We start from the raw sequence: 24746 nt of genomic DNA, 5'->3' as shown, positions 1-24746 counted from the left end.
CACATAGTGATACATTAGTTTCAGTTGTACAGCATAGCGTTTAGCAGTATTCCTGGCCTCTACCCATTAGATGCCAGTAGCACTCTTCTGGTTTTGACCACCAAAATGTCTCCAGATTGCCAAAGTCCCTTAGGGAGTAAAATTGCCCCTGGTTGAGAACTGCTTGATTAAATCCTGGGTACAACTGAAATAGTTTTCTTTTACCAGAACCTCTCTTAACTTGAAAACTTTCTTTTCTATAAATACAAAATCCTAGTTTTTAAAATGATGGCACTTTAAGCCTGCTTATAGACAGCATGAAGGAACCTGCGACAGAAAGAACCCTGGACAGATGTAAGCTTGAGTTTACTGCTTGATAGCTGTGTGAAAAGTAACATTTACTGTTTGAGATTTTGTGCCCTCTCTACCTTCCGCTGCTCTTTTAATCAAAATCTGTTGTTTTGATAGTGATAAAAAATTAAATCCTATTTTACTTTTGTAAAGTTTATAAAATGATCTTCACATAAATTATTAAGATAATATCATATTTTAGAGCAGTTGTAGCTGGGTGATTTGCCCAGATTTATATACCTAGTAAGTGGTAAAAATCAGGACTCTGAAATAGGTTATCTGACGTTTTCTAATACATGTTCCACCATTGAGCTGTCAGATGCTGACTGATTGCTAAAGCTTAATGTGTGACCATTTTACTTGAGTGTATTGCATTTAATAGAAAATCTTAAACCAGAGTTGTTAATTGTACCATCAGAAAGGGGAAAGCTATCTCTTTTAGGGGTAAAATGGTTTTCTAGTGATCAATCCAATGTTGGTTCTAAATCTATTACTCTTATCTATTTAAAGTTTGTAGAATAATCCAGGCCCAAAATATGGATAAATCTTGCACTATTAATTTTTGTGGAGTATGTAAGAAATACTTTCATTAGGACTGTGCCTTAAAATTCAAGACTCTTCTATCACAAAAGCTTAAGTCAGCCCCATGTTTTTCTTGAGGCCTTATCATCACCCTGACTCCAACGGTCTCCTCATTATGCCACATCTCATTTAATACATGGGAAATTCATGAGAAATAGTGGTTGTCAGGCAGAAGTGGCATGAAATTAAAGAAGGGCCAAGTATGTTGGAAGCAATCAAATGGCATTAATACAAAATTAAATGTCAAAGATGGAGTATCTGTATATATTGCAGTCTCTTCTACCACTTTTTATTTCTTGAAGTTGAGTCCTTGTCTTTGGCCTTGAATTTAATGCTTCAGTGTTTTGCCTTTTAGGTAGAGTGCGGAGCTTAAGTACGTCACTTTGGTCATTGACACACTTGACAGCACTGCACCTAAATGACAATTACCTTAGTCGCATTCCACCTGATATTGCCAAGCTTCATAATCTGGTTTACCTGGATCTGTCATCCAATAAACTCAGAAGTTTACCAGCAGAACTAGGAAACATGGTGTCTCTCAGGTAAGAAAATATTATAGATATGACTCACTATATAAAATTTTAAATTTACCAAATAAGAAAATTATGGGATATTACTCCTCTTACAGGAGGATTTCTATATGTGTTTAAAGAACAAATGATACGAACTGTTTAAACAGGGCTTGAGTTGGCTTCCATTGAACATTTCCTTTAACTTGAAGGTTTCTAGCTAGAATGCGCTTCTATTTCTTTCGACAGACTTGAGGTGGGGTGGGGTTAAAATACTAAGTCTCACTTTAGACTCAAGTGTGTGGTAATTGTAAATAATTGGGGAAATAATCTGTTCTTGTAAACTTTTAGGAACATGTCTTTGTTCTATAAGGAAAAGTATAGTTATATATCACAAATCTTTTAAGGAAACCTTTAAAACTTGATATTAAATGGATTTATTTCTAGCCTTTCAGGATTCTTTAAGATAATTTCTTCATAGGAAAAAATTTTGTAGGTTTTTTATACTCATTATACAATGAGAACATTTGTATAAATGTTCTCAGTATCAACAGGGATTGCTTTTCTATGTTTGTATGCTGAGAAGTAATTTTTAAAAATTGCTGTCATATATTTAAAATTAAACATTTATATATTGTTTTAGAATCTTGCTCCTCGCCATCTCCTTATTGTATGTTTTTGTTGGTTTTCTTTTCTTTTTTTTTTAAAGTACTTTTTAGCTATCTAATGAGGGGTTGTTTATTTTTTCTGGAGTCTGGCCAAAATTTCAAAATCATAAACATGGATCTTATCTATATTATCCTATTATCTGTATTATCTTACGCTTTATTTTCAGTTTTTATGTTCTATGTCAGTGATTGTTCATCATAGTATCTTAATGTGATTACAATTGTAATCAATTATAAAAATTGGTAAAGATGATTGGCCATTTTTTCTATGAATTAGACTGGATTCAAGGATATCGGTTGGATACTAAGAATACCTGTCACTCTGATTTGTATCTCTTAGACATTTGGGTGAGAGAGAAAAGGGAATGGATTTAGCCCGAGAATGATATACAATTCTTACAACGTTAATAATCAGTGTTGGAGAATGAGTTAATTATAGAAACACTGTTAACAGTTGTGGCAATTACACATTTTGTGGTACTTTAATATTGCACAACATTTTTGGATTGAAAGTATAGAAATATGCCTTGAATGTAAATATCACTCATGGTATATTAGGGAAGGTTAAGAAAACAGTTGCAGATATTAATAAAGTTTGATATATTAAACTAAACTTTTTTTTTTTTTTAACAGGGAATTGCTTTTAAATAACAATCTGTTACGGGTTTTGCCTTATGAACTTGGTCGGCTCTTCCAGCTACAAACTCTAGGTTTGAAAGGTGAGTGATTTTTGAGATGACAGTATTAACACTCAGTATTGTGTTTGTGAGGCTTTTAAAGACAAATTTGGTTACAGTATAGATCAGGTGTAGCATAATTTTAAGAATGTAAATATGCTTTCTTTTGAAATAAAGTGGTTCTTCATTATCAGATTGAGTTTCAGAATTTTAGCATGCTGCCATCATTTTAACAAACTTGTTTGGGGAATTTTTTTTTATATGTTTAATTTTTTATAAAATTCTGACATTTCTTAGAGGAGGTATTTTAAATTTAACACTGTAGTTCCCCCACCCTTTTTAAGAGAATGACTTAATAGAGTAAACCCTAACCAGAATGACCCATATCAAGTTTTGGTAGAGTAGATAAAACAGCATTGACATGTTGTATAAGAGAAAAAAATTATAACAGTAAAAATGAACGATACGTAATAAGTCTGATTATTCTAAATTGTATAATCCAAAATATATGTTCCTTGATAATCTCATTTCAGTCAGTTTGGAATGAAAGTCATTCTTAATTCATATAAATACTGAAACTTGTAGTTTTTTCTTATAGCATTGCATAGGAAGAAGGGTTTATTTTGAATTCAGAGTACTAAATACAGATGTACTGTTTGGTTAAACGTTTTATTCTGTGCTCATAAGGAATGAACATTAATCACAGCCTTAGAAAGTAAATCCTTTTGTTATTTTCCTTCTTCAAAGACAATTTGAGTCTCTGTGAAAATGTTTGCATTTGCTTATGTCATATAATGGAGTATTAAGAATGAAGCTTGAATATGAATGGAAAGAATCCTGACATTATTAGTTGAAATGACAGAAATGGTGTTAGACTTCTTTGTACAGTTAAACCTTTGTAAATTACATAATTATATGAATGGTCTGTCTTGTGTTTTTAGTTTCTCTGTAGGACTTTATTGATATATTTTTTTATTATATGAAGTGGACCAGGGGATACTTACCTAAAATATTTTCTTGAGGTTGAACCCAAGGCAACTCTTGGGACATTTCACCTTAATCTATATATGCTAAATCTTATTCTTAAAAAATAGTTGAAATAACCAGCTAGAGTTGGAGTGGGAACAGGTCTGTTCCTTTCTATTAAATAATATTATGGAATGGTTGTTGTTATTTATAATCTTAGATTCATGGAGTATGAAATCCACATACGCTTTCATACTGATTGTAATAATTTTTTGTCTCTAAGAATAACATTGTTTCTTTTAACACCAGTTAGAACAGCTGTTTTCCTCCTGCTAATATTGATGGAGAGCACATCAGTGACAAATGGATAATTTACTGTTGAACTCCGTGATTTACCCTTTGTACCGTGTAATGTTCCCGAAAAAGCAAATATTATATATCCTCCTGTTTCATAACTTCTGTGTTATCTCATATAAAGATACATTCCCATAAAATTTATACTAAGCATCAACTGAATGAATCATTCTGAATATCTATTATTTCCTCAGGCCTTCATTCTGTTTTACTAGTGAAAGTCTTACTTAATCTTCCAAACTACTGTTTTTGCCAGGTTTTGATCCTAGTGTCTTTTTGTCTGCCAATTCACATTTGTTAAAATCTCTTCTTAGACCTCTAGTCTTTCAGATTAGGCACCAGCTCTGCCTTGTGAACTCTAACTTAGCTTTGTTCATGCCTGTAAATAGTTTTCATTAAACTACAGTCCTTCTCTTTTCTTTGAGAATCAGTTTTTCTGCAAGGCTACTTTCCATTCAGGTGATCCGGTATAGAAAAGCCAAGGACCTTTCAGAAATGAAGGAAACTCAGAGCCTTTTCTGCCATTTTTAAAAATTTGAGATGGTAAAAACAGGATTGGTTTAATGAAACAGCTGAACAAGTAAAATGTCCCTAATGAATGGTAGCTTTATATTCTTAGGAAGGTAAAAATTGAAATAATTTTCTAATCTATTTTAGTAGTCACATAGTGGTACTTTGTGTCTAGAAAGGGGGAAGGAGTGGAGTGGAGCATTTAAAATGGCACTGTGATGTATTTAAAAGAAACAGAATGCACAACCTCTGAGATGCCATTTTGTCTTGAAACTGAAAAAAGGAGCACCTTTTTCCTATTTCCTTGTCTTCCTCTGAAGCACAGATAGGGAACTACTGATAATAAGTTTGCTCATCCTGGCCCAACAAGCTAATTTCTAGAAATTCTGTTTTGACATTTGAGGACTGTGTGTGAAGGCTATGTATGGTATTTGAGGAGTTAGGATAAGAAGGCCAATTTAAAAACTACAGACATGACCAGTCAAGTAATTTGAAAGTGTTCTCTTAAGTCACTTAAAAGAAAAATCCAGAGTGTATTAATTTTATAGAAGAAGTAAGTAAAAGCAGTTATTCTATAGTTTTTTTAAATAATTTAGAACTCACTCATGTCTTAAGGTGTAAGGCAATACTTTCTCTGACATATGGGCCAAAGAGTTGTCCTCACACATTAAACATTGAAGTCCCAGGTTGTAAACTATTTAGAACTTCAGCAGATGTGAAGATTTCTAGCTTGTTTCCAAGAATTACTTATCTCCCTTAAAATAAAATGGACCATGGCAGTAGAAGCTTCTTTCACTTGTGAAATTTATTCATGAAATATAATATAAAAGAATAACATGTTTTTGTATTCATGAAATTAAAAAGAGTACCTTTTTAAGAAATGCACTTTGAAAATCTGTCATTCATATAGGAGGCAAAGTACTCATTTCTGTGTTATATAATGAGTTTCTAGAAATTGGTAAGAAAATCTAGTAGAGAGTATATTAATAGTTCGTATAAGAGGATATACACAAGGCTTTAAAACATAGGAAGTTCATCAACTTATGCATAATAATAACAATGCAAATTGGAACTATACTCAACTTGTTAGATTGGAAGAATTCCAAAAATCTGATAAAGTAACTGTTGGTGAGATTATTGGGAAATAGGCACAATCACATCTCGTTGGTGTAGATCCCCTGTACCTTACAATTTTCCTGTGTGCCTTTTTGTGATTACATTTTCATCCCTTCTCCCAGAGATTATTACCATCCTGAATTTTGTGTTATTCCTTTACTTTTTTTTCAATCAAACGACAGGTATTGATGAGCACTTACTGTGTGCCAGATGCTTGGGTTATATATGTAACTATTACCAGTGTTTTAACCTTTATATAAATAAGTGAAATCCTACTGAATATATTTTCTGTGACTTGCTTTTTTTCAGCTTTATGTTTTTATAATTCAGCCATGTTCACGCATGCATGTAATTGTAATTTAATTGCTGTGTTGTGCTGTGGTATATGAATATGTTATAATTATTCATTCTACAGTAGATATTTAGATTATTTGCCCTTTTTTTTTGCCTCCTATAAGCAATGCAGCCATGAACATTCTTGTACATATCTCCTGATAGAGTTCTAGGAGTGGAATAGTTGGGGTGTAGAGATCTGCTTGTACTTCCTTCGCTTTATTAGGTAATGCCATAATGTTTTACAAAGTAGTTGTACTAAAATACACTCCCCAAAGTAATATAGTTTCCATTTTTCTGTCTTCTTCCCAACACATAGTATTGTCAGCTTTTTAAAGTTTTGTCTGTTACTGATTGTGAAAGAGCTTCTAGTTCTCTTAATTTGTGTTTTCCTAATTGCTCGTAAGATTGAGCACCTTTTTATATATTTATTGGTCATGTTTCTTGTTTGAAGTTGCTATTGATGTCTTTTGCTCATTTTCACTTTTTAAAAAATTTTTTATTGTTATGTTAATCACCATATATTACATAATTTGTTTTGGTGTACTGTTCCATGATTCATTGTTTGTTCATAACACCCAGTGCTCCATGCAGAATGTGCCCTCCTCAATATCACTTTTTTTTTTTTAAAGATTTTATTTATTTATTTGACAGACAGACACACAGTGAGAGAGGGAACACAAGCAGGGGGAGTGGGAGAGAGAGAAGCAGGCCTCCCACTGAGCAGGGAGCCCGATGCGGGGCTGGATCCCAGGACCCTGGGATCATGACCTGAGCTGAAGGCAGATGCTTAATGACTGAGCCACTCAGGCGCCCCTTGCTCATTTTCATTTTAAGTATTTATTTATAGGAATTCTTAAGTTTTGTGTGTGTGTGTGTTTTTTTTTTTAAGATTTTATTTATTCGACAGAGAGACACAGTGAGAGAGGGGACACAACGGGGAGTGGGAGAGGGAGAAGCAGGCTTCCCACTGAGCAGGGAGCCTGATGTGGGGCTCGATCCCAGGACCCTGGGATCATGACCTGAGCTGAAGGCAGACGCTTAATGACTGAGCCACCCAGGCGCCCCAAGTTTTGTGTGTTTTGTATTGTAAATGTCGTCTTCTACTCTGGCTTTTCTTTTTGTTTTCTTAGGTATCTTTTAATGAGTAGATTTGATATTTTTATTGTAGTTGAATTTAAAAATCTTTATGAAGTCATAACTTGTGAAAGAAATCCTACCTTGCCCCAGGTCAGAAAAATGTTTTTCTGTATTATTTCCTAAAAGTTCTGTAAAGTTTTACTTTTCATGGTAAATTATCTCATTCATCTGAAATTTTAAAAAAATTTTTAATTGAGATATGGTTGACATATTAGTTTCAGGTGTATGACATAGTGGTTTGACAGTGTGTGTGTGTGTGTGTGTGTGTGTGTGAGAGTGTGAGAGAGACATTACAAAATACTCACCAGATTAAGTTGAGTTACCACCTGTTACCATACAACATTATTGCAATATTATTGACTATATTCCCTATGCTGTACTTAGTCCCATGGTTTATTCATTTTATGATTGGAAATTTTATTTCTTAATCTCCTTCACCTATTGACTCATTTCCTCCCCCCCATCCCCCCACCCCCCTGCTGGCAACCACCAGTTCTCTGTAAGAGACTGTTTTGTTTTTTGTTTGGGATGTGTGTGTGTGTTTAAAGATTCATTTATTTGTGGGGCGCCTGGATGGCTCAGTCGTTAAGCATCTGCCTTCAGCTCAGGTCATGATCCCAGGAGCCTGGGACCGAGCCCCGCATCGGGCTCCCTGCTCTGTGGGAAGCCTGCTTCTCCCTCTCCCACTCCCCCTGCTTGTGTTTCCTCTCTCGCTGTCTCTCTTCTCTGTCAAATGAATAAATAAAATCTAAAAAAAAAATTCATTTATTTGAGAGCGCGCGCAATTGTGAGTGAGGGGAGGGGCAGAGGGAGAGAAGCAGACTCTCTGCTGAGCACGGAGCCGCGTGCGTGTCTCTCTCTCTCTCTCTCTCTCTCTCTCTCTCTCTCTCTCTCTAATGACCCCAAGATTATGACCTGAGCTGAGACCGAGAGTCAGCTGCTTAACTGACTGAGCCACCCAGGCACCCCTGTGTGTTTGTTTATTAAGTAAGCTCTAAGCCCATCATGGTTCTTGTACTCAAGACTCTTGGGATCAAGAGTCACATACTCTATGGACTAAGTCAGCCAGGTGCCCATCTAAGTGAAATCATAGGGTATTTGTTTTTCTCTCTCTGATTTACTTAGTATAATTCCCTCTAGGCCCATCCATGTTTTTGTAAATGGCAAGATTTCATTCTTTTTTATGGCTGAGTGTTATTGCATATATACACACTGCATCTTTATCCATTCATCTATCATTGGTTACTTGGGTTGTTTCCATATCTTAACTGTTGTAAAGCTGCAATAAAGAGGGATGCCTATATCTTTTTTAAGGTCCTTTTTTTTTTTTTTTAAGTATACTTGACACACAATGTTACATTAGTTTCAGGTATACAACATAGTGATTCAACAACTCTGTAAGTTATATTGTGCTCACCACAAGTGTAGCTACCATCTGTCACCATGTAACTATTTAAATAACACTGACTATATTTCTCCTATGATGTACTTTTTATTCTCCTAACTTAATTCATTCCATAACTGGGAGCCTTCACCCATTTTGTCCATTGGCAATTATCTGGCAACCATCACTTTGTTTTCTGTATTTATAGGTCTGTTTCTGTTTTTTTTGTTTATTCATTTGGTTTTTTTAGATTCTGCATATGAGTGAAATCATATGGTATTTATCTTTCTCTAACTTTACTTAGTACTTCCTAGGCCCATCCACGTTGTCAGAAATGGCAAGATCTCATTTTTTATGGCTTAGTAATACTACATTGTGTGTATGTATATGTATGTATGTATACGTGTATATACACACACACACAACATCTTCTTTACCCATTCATCTATGGTTGGACACTTGGGTTGCTTCCATATCTTGGCTATTGTAAGTAATGTTGCAGTAAGCATAGGACTGCGTATATCTTTGTGAATTCGTGTTTTCATTTTCTTCTGGTAAATACAGAGAAGTGGAATTACTGGATTGTATTGGATTTCTGTTTTTAATTTTTTGAGGAACCTCCATACTGTTTTACATAGTAGATGTACCAGTTTGCATTCCCACCAACAGGGTTCCCTTTTCTCCACATCCTCACTAACACCGGTTATTGTTTTTCGAAATTAGCCATTCTTACTGGTGTGAGGTGATACCTCATTGTGGTTTTGATTTGCATTTCTTTGATGATTAGTGATGTTGAGCATCTTTTCATGTGTCGGCCCTCTGTGTGTCTTTTTTGGAAAAATGTCTATTCAGGTCCTCTGCCCATTTTTAATCAGATTTTCTTTGGTGTTGATGTATATGAGTTCTTTGTATATTTTGGATATTAGCCCTTTATGGATAACAGCATTTTCACATACCTTCTCTCATTCATTAAGTTGTTTCTTTGTTCTGTTGATGGTTTCCTTCACTGTGCAAAAGCTTTTTAGTTTGATGTAGTCCCAGTTATTTATTTGTTTACGTTGCCTGAGGAGAGAGCTTCACAAAGATATTAAGACCCATGTACAAGACTTGACTGCCTATGTTTTCTTTTAGGAGTTTTATGGCTTCAGGTCTTAACATTGAGGTTATTAAACCATTTGAGTTCATTTTTGTATATGGTGTGAGAAAGTGGTCCAGTTTCATTCTATTGCATTTACCTATGCCTGAGGAGAGAGCTTCACAAAGATAGTAAGACCCATGTCCAAGATTTGACTGTCTGTGTTTTCTTTTAGGAGTTTTAGGGCTTCAGGTTGAGGTTATTAAACCATTTTGAGTTCATTTTTGTATATGGTGTGAGAATATTACATTTATCTGTTGCATTCCAATACCATTTTGGAACCGGTTTTTTAATATGGTATGACAGGTCTCAGGGAGTGATGTAGTCACTTCTTCTATGTATAATCAACTGTCTCACTATCATTTAGTGAATAGTTTTCCCTTTTCCCACTGTGTCACGGTCTGTTTTTGGATCTCCATTTTATATATCCGGAAGTCAGTTTGTCTAAACTTGCACTAATTACTACGTTATCATAATCATTATTATGGCTTTATATTAAGACTTGATATCTGCTTTGGGAATTCCCCTTACATTTTTCTTTCATAGTGTCTTGGCAGTTTGGCTATCTTGGATTCCTCATGCATAAGAAGCAGCTTGTTATGTTTGATAAAAACGCTCTTGGGACTTCAGAATTGCATTGTTGAATGTGTAGATCAATTTAGGAAGAATTGACATCTTAATATATTGAGTCTTCCTATCTCTGAATTTTGGCATCTTCATTTATTTAGATCTTATTTAATGTCTTCAAATAAAATTTTATAACTTCACATCTTTGCTCAGGCACTTCTTTTGTTGGATTTGTTTCGTAGGTACCTTATACTTTTTTTTTCCTGTTACAATTATTTTTAAATTTGCTTTTTCTGCCTATTTGTTGTTGGGGTATAGGGGAAATACAAGTAAGAAAAAAATTGATCTGTAGTAGGCTTTCTTGGTTAAATTCTTACCTTTCAGAAAATTTGTCTGCAAATTTTTTCAGGTTTTGTATGCAGATGATCATTTCATGTGCTGATGACAGTTTGGTTTCAAACGCTTACGTGTTTCTTATTTTAATGTCTGACCAGAATGTTTAGTACAGCATTGAGTAGAAGCATTAATACTGGGTGAGCATGCTTCTATTCCCAATTTTAAAAGAAATGCTTCTAATATTTTTCCATATTTGCTTTGTATTTTTGGTAAAACATTTTTTTTAGTTTCTAGAAGTTTTCTTCTGTTTTGCTAATCCTTAGGTGAGTGCTGAATTTTTATCAAATGCATCATCTATTGTGGGATAATTTTCTCATTTCATAGGTTGATTTAATAAATTATATCTATACATTTTTCCTACTTATTTGTTCATTTTTTAAAGTTTATTTAAGTAATCTCTGCACCCAATGTGGGGCTTGAACTCATGACCCCGAGGTGAAGAGTCAGATTTTCTTCTGACTGAGCCAACTGGGTGCCCCCATTTTTTCCAGTTTAAACTCACTTGCATTACTGAGATAAATCCATCATTGTGCATTTTGATAATTGTCAAGGACTGTGAAGGCCCTGAGATTTTTTTATTTTTAAAAGATTTTATTTATTTATTTGACAGAGACAGTGAGAGAGGGAACACAGGCAGGGGGAGTGGGAGAGGGAGAAGCAGGCCTCCCGCTGAGCAGGGAACCTGATGCGGGGCTCGATCCCAGGACCCTGGCATCATGACCTGAGCCGAAGGCAGACGCCCAACAACTGAGCCACCCAGGCGCCCCAAGGCCCTGAGATTTTAGTCTACTAATAGGTTAATAAGTTAGCCAATTATTGTTTCATGGATAGTGGCAGAAGACAGTGAGACTCCTGGGTCGGAGACAAAGAACGTTATCACTTCAAACAACAAGATGGGCCCAGACATATGCTTTGTACACAGTGAGTTTGCATTGCAACTGAGTAGTTCATGTCCAACACTCCAGCACTCTTCAAGCAAGCACCAAATACTGTAGTGAGCAGCAAAAAACTAGTTCTGATTCCCCAGGGGGGCAAAGAGTTACATGGAAATACTGCTGTGGTTGCCTTAACCCGTTTGGTTGCCTATATAACTAGCTATAGAAACTGCTCAGTATCAGACTCATAGGCCTCAGAATCTGTCACACTCACCAGGAATGAAGAGGGAAGCACAGGTCCCTGGTGGACTGCCTCTCCCAACAAAAAAAAATTTTAGGACTTTTAAACATATGCTCATGAACAAGACAGACCTAAATAAGATTCTTAATCAGTTCTCTTAAAGAGTTTGTATAAGATTGAACGAATGTGTTCCTTGAAATTTTGGTAGAATAATTCTATAAAACTCTCATTGCCAGTTGTTTTTTTGTGGAAGATACTTAAGTACCACCCCAGTATATTTGTAGTTACAAGAAGCATTGAGGATTTCTAATTGTTAGTCAGTTCTGTTGGGCTGTATGTGTACTATTGGAATTTGTTAGCTTTAAATTAATTTTTCAAATTTATTTGCATGAAAGTGTTCATAATTGATATATTTTTAGATTCTGTTCTGTTTATAGCTGTATCATCCACTCTTCATTTCTGACATTGCTTATTTGTGTTATTTTTTTCTGGTGTAGCCTCCCCAGGGATTTTGTCAGTTATGTTTTCATTGAATCAGTGTTGCTTTTTATTTTTCAAAAACTGGTTCATTTCTGTATTTCTTTATTCTGTTTTGTCTAGATATATATTTTCCTTTTTTCTCTTTTTAAGTTGGATATATGGTTTAGTTTATACTTAGATTTTTTTATTTTATATAAGCATTTAAGTAAGGCTATAAATATGCCTATTTGGCTCTTTTTGTTGTTGTTGCATCCCACAATTTTGATATGAAGTATTTTCATTTTTGTTTTGGCCTAAGAACTTTTAATATAGGTTATCATATCTTCTTTGACCCATTAATTATTTAACATTTCTATTCATACATGATTTTAAATATATCTCTTTTTTTGTTGTTAGCATTAAAGTTAACTGCATTATAGGCAGTTAGGGTAACCTGTATGAACCCATTCTTTGACATTTGTTGATTCCTCCTTTATGACCTAGTATGTGATCAATTTTTGTAAATGTTTTACTGCATCAGAAAGAATATTGTTTTTCTAATTGTTGGGCACAGGTCCTATATATTTGTCCATTAGGTCAAATTTGTTGCTCAGATTTTTTATATCTTTGCAAATTTTTGACTCTTTGCTCTTTTAGTAATTAAGATGATTAATGCTAAAATTTCCACTAAAATTGTGGATTTGCTCATTTCCCCATGTAGTTCACTCAGCTTTTGCTTTATATATCTTTCGAGATTATTTTATTAGGTATCCCACCTACCCCTATGTATTGCTGTATATTTGCTGTATTGTATATATTGCTAAACCTTCTTGTGAATAGAATCTGATATTAGGTAGTGTGAGCCTCTTCCTCCCTTGTTAAATATTTTTATCTATGGTCTATGTTGTCTAATATTACAGCTGTGCAAGTTTTCTTTTGGTTAATGTTTGTCTAATATATCTTTTCTCATCTGTTTACTTTCAACCTTTCTGTGTACTTATGCTTAGGTGTATCTCTTACAAATAATATATAGCTGGACTTTGCCTTTTTTTTTGTCTTAAAGATTTATTTGAGAGAGAGCACGTGTGCAAGCAGGGGGAGGGGCAGAGGGAGAGGGAGACAAGCAGACTCCCTGCTGAGGTGGGGGGACCCAGTGTGGGACTTGATCCCAGGACCCTGAGATCATGAACTGAGCTGAAATCAAGGGTCCAGTGTTTAACCGACTGAGCTCCCCAGGCACCCCTGGACTTTGTTTTGAATCCATTCTGACTTTATTTTGTTTTTAATGTGGGTTCAGATCAGTTGCCTCACATATATTGTAATTATGGATTTTTTTTTTTTATTATACTGTCCTACCTTTTGATACCACTCTTTGTGGTTATGTAGCATGAGATCTCCAACTTTATGATTATTTTTCACGTTTGCTTTTATACCTTTAGATGCTATACATTTCCATACAAATTTTCAAATCAGCTTATTATTTTTGCGATTGTGATGAACACCTAGGTCAGTCTGAGGAGATTCAGTTTCTTAATCTTGAGACTTAAGATTGTGTTTTCCAATCTATTAATACAGTATATCTCTTCATTTATGCAGGCCTTCTTTACTTTCTTTAATGCTTTATAGTTTTCAGCATGCAGATCTTATAAATATTTTGCTGTATTTATACTTGATATTTTTGATGCTGTTGTAAATGGTAGTGCTTTTTAAATTTCCAGTTATTCATTGATATTACAGAATTAAAATGCAGTTAATTTTTAAATATATTGACCTGGTCTCTCTCAACATTTGTAAACTTTTACAAACTTTAATCTGTGAATAGAGACTGTTTCAGTTCTTCCTTTCTGATACATATTCTTTTAATTTGTTTCCTTACCACACTGGCGATAGTATGAGGAGAGTATTAAATACATGTGATGAGAGTGCACATCCTTGCCTTTTTCTCAATTTTAGGGAAAAGCAATTAGTCTTTCACCATTAATGATATCAGTGACAAGTTTGTTGGTAGATGCTTTTTCAGGTTAAATAAATTTCCTTCTATTTCATATTTGCTTGGAGGTTTTGTCATTGATGCAAGTCGAATTTGGTCAAATACTTTATGTGTGACTGTAGAGATGATCATGTAACTTTTCTTCTTTAGTCTGTTTATATGTTGGAATTACATTAATGATTTTCAGATGTTGAACCAGCCTCTATTCCCGTTTTAAAAATGACTTGGTCATTATGTATTCTCACTCTAATATATTGAGATATATTATCTAAATATATACACTAGTATATATCTAAATATATACTATTTTATTGAGGATTTATACATTAATGATCATAAGACATAATTGTGTAGTGTTTTTCTTACGATGTCTTTGATTTCAGAATACTGGTGACCTCATAAAATGAGTTCAAAAGTGTAACTAACACTTCTTTTTTTCTGGAATAGTTTGCATAATATTTGTATTACTGCTTTCTTAAATGATTGGTAGAATTTTCCAGTAAAACCATATGGACCTGGAATTACCTTTGTTGAAAAGTTTTTAACTAATTCAATTTCTTTCATCAATAAAGGACATTGAGATTATCCCTTTCTTAGTATAGATACTCTAGCTCTTTTCTGTTTGCGTGGCATACATTTTTCTATTCTTTTACTTTCAGTCTTTTTGTGTCTTTGAATCTGTAGTGTATCTTTTGTGGACAGCATATGTTGAATTATGTTTTATTGTTCATTCTGCTAATCTCTGCATTTTAGTCAGAGTTTAATCCACTTATACTTCATGTATTTGCTGATAAGGTAGGATTTTTGTCACCATTTTGCTATTTTCTATCTTAGTGCCTTCTTGTTCCTCTGTTTCTCAATTAATGCCTTTTTTTGTGTTAAATGAGTATTTTCCAGTGTACCAATTTCATTCCCTTTTTTCTTTTGCTTTATTATATTGAGCTATTTTCTTAGTGATTACCCTGGGGATTGAAATTAACATTTATAGTAGTCTTAATTTGGATTAATATCAATTTAAATAATATTAAAAAAACTTAGCACCTGTAGCTCCATTCACTTCTCATTTATGCTGTTATTGTCATAAGTATTATCTTTGTACATTGTGTGGCCATCAGCATAGATTTATCATCATTGCTGTATGCAGTTGTCTCTTAGATTGAAAAATGATAAAACCACTAATTATATTTATGCTGTCTTCATAGATACCTATGTAGTTACTTTTAGTGGTACTCTTTATTTTTATCATATGGATTCAAGTTACCATCCAGTGTCCTTTCATTTCATCCTATAGGAATCCCTTTAATATTTTCTGTAGTGCTGATCTAGTCACAAACTCATTCAGTTTTTGTTTATCTGGGAATGTCTTAATTTCTCCTTCATCTAAGAAGGATATTTTTGCTAGATATAGAATTCTTAATTGACAGTTTTTTTCTTTTAGCACTTTGAATATGTCATTCTTCTACATTTTGGCCTCTGTAGGTTTTTGTTTTTTGTTGTTGTTGTTGTTTTAAGATTTTATTTTTAAGTAATCTCTACACCCAACACGGGGCTTGAACCTAAGACCCTGAGATCAAGAGCTACATGTTCTACTGACTGAGCCATTGAAATTTGTTCAGTTTAGTGTTAGCTTCTGACTTGTGCGCAGCCTTAAGATGAGGAAGAGGTGAGAGCTTAGGCTGTTTTTAGGTCTTTCCTAAGCATATGCAAAGCCGCCCACATTTACGGTTTTCTAGATAACCTAGAATATATCAGAACTTTTCAAAGCCCTTAGTGACATCTTACTCCCAAGCCTTTCTTTTAAGCATTTACGTTAGTCTTTTGTTTGCTTTACCTGTTTCCATGACCTCAGACAGCCATAAGTTAAATCATTTACTGGTAATGGTTTCCTCAAACATGCTGTTAGACTCTCTCCCCCTTTCAGGTGGAAGGCTTTTAGTACTTGGCAAGAGTCAAGGAACTGCCACCACACAAGTCAGATAAATGGCTACTCTTGAAAATGAAGTTTTGAAAGGCTCTAGCTCAATTTTGGTTGCTTCAGTGGTTGCCAGGCTGCCTTGGCAGTGAGGGACTAGAAGAAGGTAAAACTCCACAAATTACTGTCCTTACCCATATTCTGCCATTTTGCCCTTATGAAGGAGCACGTTTTTGGAGGTCCTTACTCTGCCATTTTTGGCTGAGTTTTCTATCCATTTCTTTCTTTTTTTTTTTTTTAAGATTTTATTTATTTATTTGACAGAGAGAGAGAGCACAAGCAGGCAGAGAGGCAGGCAGAGGGAGAGGGAGGAGCAGGCTCCCTGCAGAGCAGGGAGCCCGACGCGGGGCTGGACCCCAGGACCTGGGACCATGACCTGAGCCGAAGGCAGACGCTTCACGACTGAGCCACCCAGGCGCCCCTGTCCATTTCTTTTTGAGTGAGGTGTGATGTTTTCTGTCTTTCAAGGAATTTGGTCATTTTTTCTAAGTTATTGAACTTAAGAACAAAGTTTTCTTAGTATTCCCTGTCCTAGTGTCTCCAGATCTATTCCTTATTTAATTCCTGATATTTATTGAGTTGTATCTTTTTTTTTCTTGATCAAGTGTAGTTTATCAATTTTTTTTGTCTCTTTTTCACAAAGTACCATGTTTAGGTTCAGTAGCAGTCTCATGTTTTTGGTTGTAAATTTTATTGATTTCTGCTCTTTATTATTTCTTTCTGGTTTCTTTGGGATTCATTTGCTCTTTTTTTTAAGATTGTTAATAGGGGGGCGCCTGGGTGGCTCCGTTGGTTAAGCGACTGCCTTCGGCTCAGGTCATGATCCTGGAGTCCGGGGATCGAGTCCCGCATCGGGCTCCCTGCTCAGCGGGGAGTCTGTTTCTCCCTCTGACCCTCCTCCCCTCATGTGCTCTCTCTCTCATTCTCTCTCTCAAATAAATAAAACCTTAAAAAAAAAGATTGTTAATATGGAAGTTAAGGCATTGATTTTAGATTTTTTTTTCCAGTATAAGGATTTAATGCTATAAACTTCCCTCTAGACACTGACTTTAGGTTCATCTTACAATTTTGATAATGTATTTTCATTTAAATTAAAATTTTTTGTGACTTGGTCTTTGACCCATAGATTACTTACAAGTATGATGTTTAATTTCAAAGTACTTGGAGATTTTCCAGTTCTCTGTTGTTGATTTCTAGTTTTTTTTTTTTAAACATGTTACAGTTTTTCTGGCCCAGAATATGGTCTGTCTTGGTGAAATGTTCCTGTACACTTGAAAAGATTATATATTTTCCTCTTTTTGAGTACAGTATTACATAAATATCAGGTCAAGTTGGTTGGCATGTTTTTCTGATCTCCATCTTTACTGACTTTGTTTACTTTTTTTGTTGATAACTAGTGGAGGAGTGTTGAAGTCTCGAATACCATTTTGTACCCTTTGGAAATACTCCCACTGTATTCCAGCTTCCATTTTTGCTAATGAATTTGATTGCCATTACCATGTTTTTTGTTTTGGTTTTAAGTAATTGGTTATTTTCCTTAATAGGTTTTATAGTTTTCTACTTGGAATTGTAATTCTCTAGTTTGCAGTACAAAGTAAAATGAAGTCCTTTCATATACTTCTTTGTATACATTGTGCTGCTTGGGTCAGTTTATTCATTTTTAAAAAGTTTATCTTTTGAAAGTTTGCAACGTTTTTCTTTTTAAATAATGCATCTTCTCACTTCTTTCCAAACTCTTTCTGGCTAGGACTTAGGCTGTGTTTACTGTTTGCTGCTGTTGTATATCAGAGTCTTAAAATTTCCTTCAGTTTTCTTGTTTTTATCTCCTCTGTTGCCTTTGGGTTTTCCCAGAGACTCTGAGGCTTATAGTTCCATTTACCATAATCATCTTACTACACAGGAGCAATACTGAAGTGGTTGTACGATGTGGAAAGAGAGGAAGAATCCTGTAGTTTTATGATTAGGTCTCAGTCTTTTAATGGGCCTTTGAGTTAGATATGCTCCTTTCTACTCTCTCTGCCCCAAATCAGGCTAGAGGGGGCTGGAGTGTGGGGTATTTACTTGAAGTTAAATGGTAAAGCATCATCTGATTATATTCTGGTAAAAAGTTTTCCTTGCATGCAGGACTTGTTAAGGAGAGCATTACCCCCTCCCCCACCGCCCCACTCTCCCTTTCCCACCAGAAGCACAAGGGGAATTTTTTTCCAGTCTTTATATTAAAAACCTGATGGGGCTTTTGTAGATAAAACTCAGGGAAGTGTTAGAGGCTCCTAAGATTTGGTCCCTTTGATTTTTTTTTTTTTTAAACTCTCTTTCTCCATAGGTAATATAAATATTTTAACTAAAGGAAGACCCTCCTTTTTTTTCTTTATGATAGCATTCATTCTTTCTCATATAGGACTGTTTGTCTTTCAGTTAAGAGTATTGTCTTCAAAGATAAATGTAGAACTTAACAAAGGTTAATTCAGGGTGTTGAATTGTGATACTACTTCAGAATTGACTAAGATTAATAAGTATGTTTATATATGTGATTTTGGCAAACAAATTGTAGATATATAGTATAAACAGTGAAATCCAGAAAGAACATTTTTGAAATCTTAGGACGATCTTAACAGAGTGTTTTTTTAGATTCACATAATTTCAAATTTATGTAACAGACTAAATACTTTAAAATTCACTTTACAAAATTAGTATTTTATTGTGTACATTTGTCTGGTCTTAAAATTGTAAGTCTTACAGATTTTATTTTTGTATTCTGCTTTAGGCAATCCTTTATCACAGGATATTCTCAATTTATACCAGGACCCAGATGGAACCCGAAAGCTACTGAACTTCATGCTTGACAATCTTGCAGGTAACTCTTAATGATTAGTCAGTGAACTCTACATATATTACTACTAGCTAATATGTCACATGTTGCTTAAGAACATCTGACCATTTTTTTTTTTTTTAAATAACTTCTCATAGTTTTAGAGTTCTTCCTATTATGGGACATTCTTTTCATACACTGAGTGCTTTCTATTTACCAAGCAATATATTAGGAGCTTTAATTACATTATTTCATTTAATTTTTCTAAGAACCTAAGAGGTCCCAATTTTTACTGGTATTCTACAGATGCAAGTTCTGAGATTGGGAGAATAAATTAATTTTCCCAGGTTAACACAGCTGATTAATGCCAGAGCTGTTAACCCAAGATTCTCTTGCTCTTAATCACAAATACATAGTTGTTAATTGTTTGAATTTGATGGAGATTACATGGATCCCATACACTGTACACATTTTTTGTGCATGAAATTACTAGTTTGATTCACTACACAGTTGTGGAAATTTTGCAAGCAGGATTTTGATCAAGAACACTAGAGATATCGGACTAAAATAGTTGTATTCCAAATGGAAATTTTTCTATGTAAGAAATCTTTTAAGTATTTGACTTAAAACTTTTTCTTTTTTTGCTTAAGCACTCAAAATATGTATGTATGTATCTACACTCAAAGTATGTAGATGCTTAAATTCAGATCTTTTTCTTGGAATAATGTCTTTCTAAAATACAGAATCCTGAAACAGAGTGAGAGAAATCTAGAATCTAGCATGAGGCCATCATCACAGTATGTTGTCTGTACTCTTTTTTTTTTTTTTTAAAGGATGGAATTTAATCTTTATTTACAGGATATGTACTCTTTTTAATTCTCTCCATTATAGAAGATACCTACATACAAAATTTTTTTAAAATAGTAATATTTACAATAATGTAAAACCAAATTAATATCCTCTAAAATTTTTTGGCTATAAAGACTAAAATTTGATTGATGGGAGAGTGATAATAAACTTGAGAGGTTCTTTTAGTAATAAATTAAGAATATATGGCTAAAAGTTTAATTTAGCTGTGTGTGTGTGTGTATATGTATACGTATATATATATATATATATATATATATATACACACACACACACACACACATATAGTGTGTGTGTGTATAGTATGTGTACGCTATTTCCTTCCTGCTTTAAAAATACATATCTTCATTGTCTAAATAGATGTAGCCACTTGGTCATTCATATGGCATGTGTGTGGGGTGTATGTGTGTGTAATTTTTAAGGAGTTCTTCTATACTTTAGATAGAAGTCATTTGTTGGTGTATATTGCAGGTGTCTTGTCCCATGCTATTGTTTGCCTTTCCTCTTTCTTAATTTGTCTTTTGATGAACAGAAAACATTTTACATAATTGAATTTATTGATTTTTTCTAGTATGGTATTGCTTTTGTGTCCTGTTTAAGAATTTTTCCCTACCTCAAGCTCAAGGATATATTTTTCTGTATCTAAAAATTCCATTTTTTACTTGTAACATTTAAAGCTAGTATCTTCCTAGAATTGCAATTTGTGTAACACAGGAGTCAATTTTCATAACTTTTCCATGATACAGATTAAATTGACCTTGAGCCATTTATTGAAAAGACTGTCCTTTCATTACTGTTTTTTAGTGTCATCTTTGTCATAAATTGTCATTGTATGTATGGGTTTATTTCTGACGTTTTGTATTCTCTGTTCATTTCTAGTAGTCTTTATGGCAATATAACAGTGTCTTTAATTATGGTATTTTTATAAATGTCTTAAGATTCAGTAGAGTAAGTCTCCCCTCTTGATTTGATTGTAAAGTCTAAGCTAGTTTTGCCCCATGCTTCCTTTACCTTGTATTTTCATTAAAATTGTTGGAATTGGCTTTTCTAATTTCTCCCCTCCCCAAAAGGTAGGGATTAAGGTTGAGAGTATATTGAATCTATAGATTGCTTTGGAAAGAACTGACATGTTTACAACACTGGATTTTCTAACCTAACAGTGTTGGTTATTCGTTGATTTATTGTGCTTTCTCTAATTTCTCCCAGTATTGAGTTTTAGGTTTCTGTGTAGTGGTCTTCACATTTTTTATTACATTTATTCTAAAGTCTTTTCAGAAATGAACTTAATAAGATTATTATTGCTTATTTATGGAATATAATTGGGTTTTGTATATTTATTGGTATTCAGGTACCTTGCTGAACACTTGTAAATGCCTTTGGTAAATACATATTCAGCCACTTTGCTAAACTTTTTAATGCTAATGTATTTTTATTTCAATTTCTATAATTGTATCATCTGTGAATAATGACACTTTTATTACTCTCTAATTCTTTTATCTTTTATTTCTTTTTCTTGCCTTACTGCCCTTGCTAAGATACCAGCAGATGCTAACTAAAAGTAGTGATAATTTGTCTAATTTCAAAATTTATTAGCTTTTCATAATTACAAATAAATGTGACATTCACCATAATTTTTACATATGTTAAGGAAGTTTATCAGATTAGTAAGTTTTCTTCTGTTCCTAGCTTGTTCTTCTATTCCTATTCTATTCTCCTATTCCTTCTATGTTTTTAATTTTTTAGTATGAACAAATGTTTAATTTTATCAAATGCTCTTTCTCTATTAAGATGAGCATATATTTTCTGTTCTTTAGTCTGCTAATTTGGTAAATGTATTTATTTTTCATGTTATACCACCTTTGTATTCTTAAAATAAATTCAAGTAGGTTGTAATATAGTAGTTTTATATATCCCTTTATTCAGTTTGCTAATATTTTACTTAGGATTTTTTGCATGTGAGCTTGAGATTGGCCAATAATTTTCCTTTCTTCAATATCCTTGTCAGGTTTTAATATAAAGATTATACTGGCATCATAAAATTTATTTTCTGTTATTTGGAAGAGTATATTTGAGATTGGTGTTTTTTTGTGTTTTTTTTCTTTTAAGATTTTATTCATTTATCTGACATAGAGCTCCCCCTCTGGTGTCCCCCCCCCACTTCATTTTTCCCTTCCTTCTCCTAATGTCCTCCGTGCTATTCCTCATGTTCCACAAATAAGTGAAACCATATGATAATTGACTTTCTCTGCTTGACTTAGTTCACTTAGCATAATCTCCTCCAGTCCCATCCATGTTGATGTAAAAGTTGGGTATTCATCCTTTCTGATGGCTGAGTAATATTCCATTTTATATATGGACCACATCTTCTTTATCCATTCGTCTGTTGAAGGGCATTTCAGGGATATTCAAATCAAACCTACATTGAGATACCACCTTACACCAGTTCAAATGGCAAAAATTGACAGGGAAAGAAACAACAAATGTTGGAGAGGTTGTGGAGAAAGGGGAACCCTCTCACACTGTTGGTGGGAATGCAAATTGGTACAGCCACTTTGGAAAACAGTGTGGAGGTGCCTCAAAAAGTTAAAATAGAGCTACCCTATGACCCAGTGATTATACTACTGGGCATTTACCCCAAAGATACAGATGTAGTGAAAAGGGAAACCTCGAGTTCTGATTTGAATTTTTAGTGGTTGGTCTAGATATCACAATATACATATTTAGCATAGTCTACTGATAATGGTTTTATCACTTCAAGTGCATTATTGCTGCCTGACTTCCATTTATGTGCCTTCATACTCCCCACTTTTTTTAAAATGTAATTGTCTCTAATATTTCCTCTACCTACACAGAGTACCACACAGATGTTATAATTTGTGCTTTAGCTATCAGATAGGATTTAAGAAGCTCATGTGGAGAGGATAATCCATTGCATTTACCCCTAATTTTACTGCTTGTTCTTTACTTTTTGGTGTTCCATTTCTTCTGTTATTATTTCCTTTCTGTTTAGAGAGCTTCCTTTAGCCATTTTTAAGGGCAGGTCTGTTAACAACAAAGTTTCGTGGTTTTCCTTTTATAACATTTTTATTTCCCCCGATTTCTTTTTTTTTAATTTTTTAAAAGACTTTATTAGAGAGAGAGAGAGAAAGCGAGCACAAGCAGGGGGAGGGGCAGAGGGAGGGGGAGAAGCAGACTCCCTGCTGAACAGGGACTGGATCCCTGGATTCAGAGATCATGACCTGAGCCAAAGGCAGACACTTAACCTACTGAGCCACCCAGGTGCTGCAATTTCCCCTTGATTTTGAAGGGAACTTTTGCAGAATACATAATTTGTGGTTTGACAGTTCTTTTCTTTCAGCACTTGAAAATGTGCCACTTCCTCTGGCTGCCATGGTTTCAGAAAAGAAACCCATTGTTCCCTGATAGGTAATGTGTCTTTTCTCTTTGATGTTTTTCAGATTTTTTTTTTTTTTTTTTGTCTTTAGTTTTCAGCAGTTTATGATGTGTCTTGGTGTGGATTTCTTTGGGTTTATTCTACTTGAAGTTTGCTCACCTTCTTGCATTTGTAGATTTATGTCATTTACCAAATTTGAGACATTTTAACCATTATCTCTTAGAATACTTTTTAAGCCCATGCTCTTTCTTCTCTTCCTTCTGGACTCTGATGATATGAGTCATAGAGTTTTTGTTAACAGTGCCACAGGTCTCTCAAGCTCTGTTCATTTTTCCCGCCCAGTTTATTTTCCTTTTAACTGTTCAAATGAAATACTCAGATTCACTCATTTTTTTGGGTTATCTTTATTTTTGTGCCCTTCTGGTGAGTTTTATTACTTGATTATTGTATTTTTCAGTTGAGTAATTTCATTTTGGATCTTTTCAAAAAAGTAGAACTTACGCTTCTTTGGGCTTTTTATTTTTTCATTTGTTTCAGGAGAATTTATAATTCTAGAAGCAACTGTATGATGGCTGCTCTAAAATCTCTGTCAGTTTCAACATCTGAATCCTCTCTGTGTTGGTCTCTGTTGATAGTCTTTTCTCGTTTAATTTGTGATAGTTCCTGGTCTTTGGTATGACCAGTGATTTTCACTTGTATCCTAGATATTTTGAATGTTATGTTTGGAAACTCTTGATCCTTTTAAAATTAAATCTCAATTTTAGCAGGCAGTTGCCCAGTTTAGGGTTAGCATGTGGGTTCTGTCAGCTCTTCCAGGCTCAGCTGACACCCTTACTGTGGGCAAACCAGGCCCAATGCTGCTGGTTACTGGAGTGTTGGGATGGATTGTCTCTCTGGGGCTCTGTTAGAGAGATTGCCATTAGCATGTTGGATTACCACTGCCACTAAGTGTGTTTCCCACCTAATACTTGCTGTACGTCTCCTTTTTGGCTTCACTGGCCAGAGAAATCAGGATTTTCTTGCTGCCCTACTCCCTGCCCCCAATCTATTCCTCCTGGCTCCAGGGCTGATTGCAGTACTGTCTGGCACCTGGTGTGGCATGTATGGAAGATAAAAATGTTTTATCACATTTTAGGTATGATCCTGAGAGACATATTACTGTGTTAACTGCTGTCTCTTCTTTTCTATTCATGAGAACAGACTTCCATATTGATTCAAATTCTAGTACTGTATCTAGGACCATATATATATCTGTTAAACAGTCTTTATTTGATGGTTTGTCATATCACTGACATTGCAGTTTCATCTTAGAAAACATTAATTTTAAGTATATGTCACACATGAATATATATTCTCCTTATAAAAATTCCTGTTAAGACTAAAATTTTCTTTGACCAATATCTTTAATTCCGTGTCCCCTCCATGGTAAGTAGACACACTTATAAGTTGGGTGTGTGTTCTTGTAGATATTT

The 24746-nt window shown here is 34.3% G+C and overlaps 1 protein-coding gene across 2 annotated transcripts in view; it reads left to right on the top strand.

The window, feature by feature from the left end:
* Window positions 1-24746, top strand: part of CNOT6L (CCR4-NOT transcription complex subunit 6 like) — a 104602-nt gene that overhangs the window by 42263 nt on the left and 37593 nt on the right. For both annotated transcript variants that reach the window (XM_025886954.2, XM_025886953.2), the window contains exons 3-5: window positions 1268-1454; window positions 2723-2808; window positions 18969-19058. In XM_025886954.2, the coding sequence (XP_025742739.1) occupies window positions 1268-1454; window positions 2723-2808; window positions 18969-19058 (363 nt within the window). The remainder of the gene's footprint in view (window positions 1-1267; window positions 1455-2722; window positions 2809-18968; window positions 19059-24746) is intronic.

Source organism: Callorhinus ursinus, unplaced genomic scaffold, assembly GCF_003265705.2.
Source record: "Callorhinus ursinus isolate GAN/ISIS: 27379988/994484 unplaced genomic scaffold, GSC_fseal_2.0 scaffold4, whole genome shotgun sequence".
NCBI classification, from domain to species: Eukaryota; Metazoa; Chordata; class Mammalia; order Carnivora; family Otariidae; genus Callorhinus; species Callorhinus ursinus.
The sequence above is the reverse complement of the archived record's forward strand: the minus strand, read 5'-3'. Positions and strand labels throughout refer to the sequence as shown.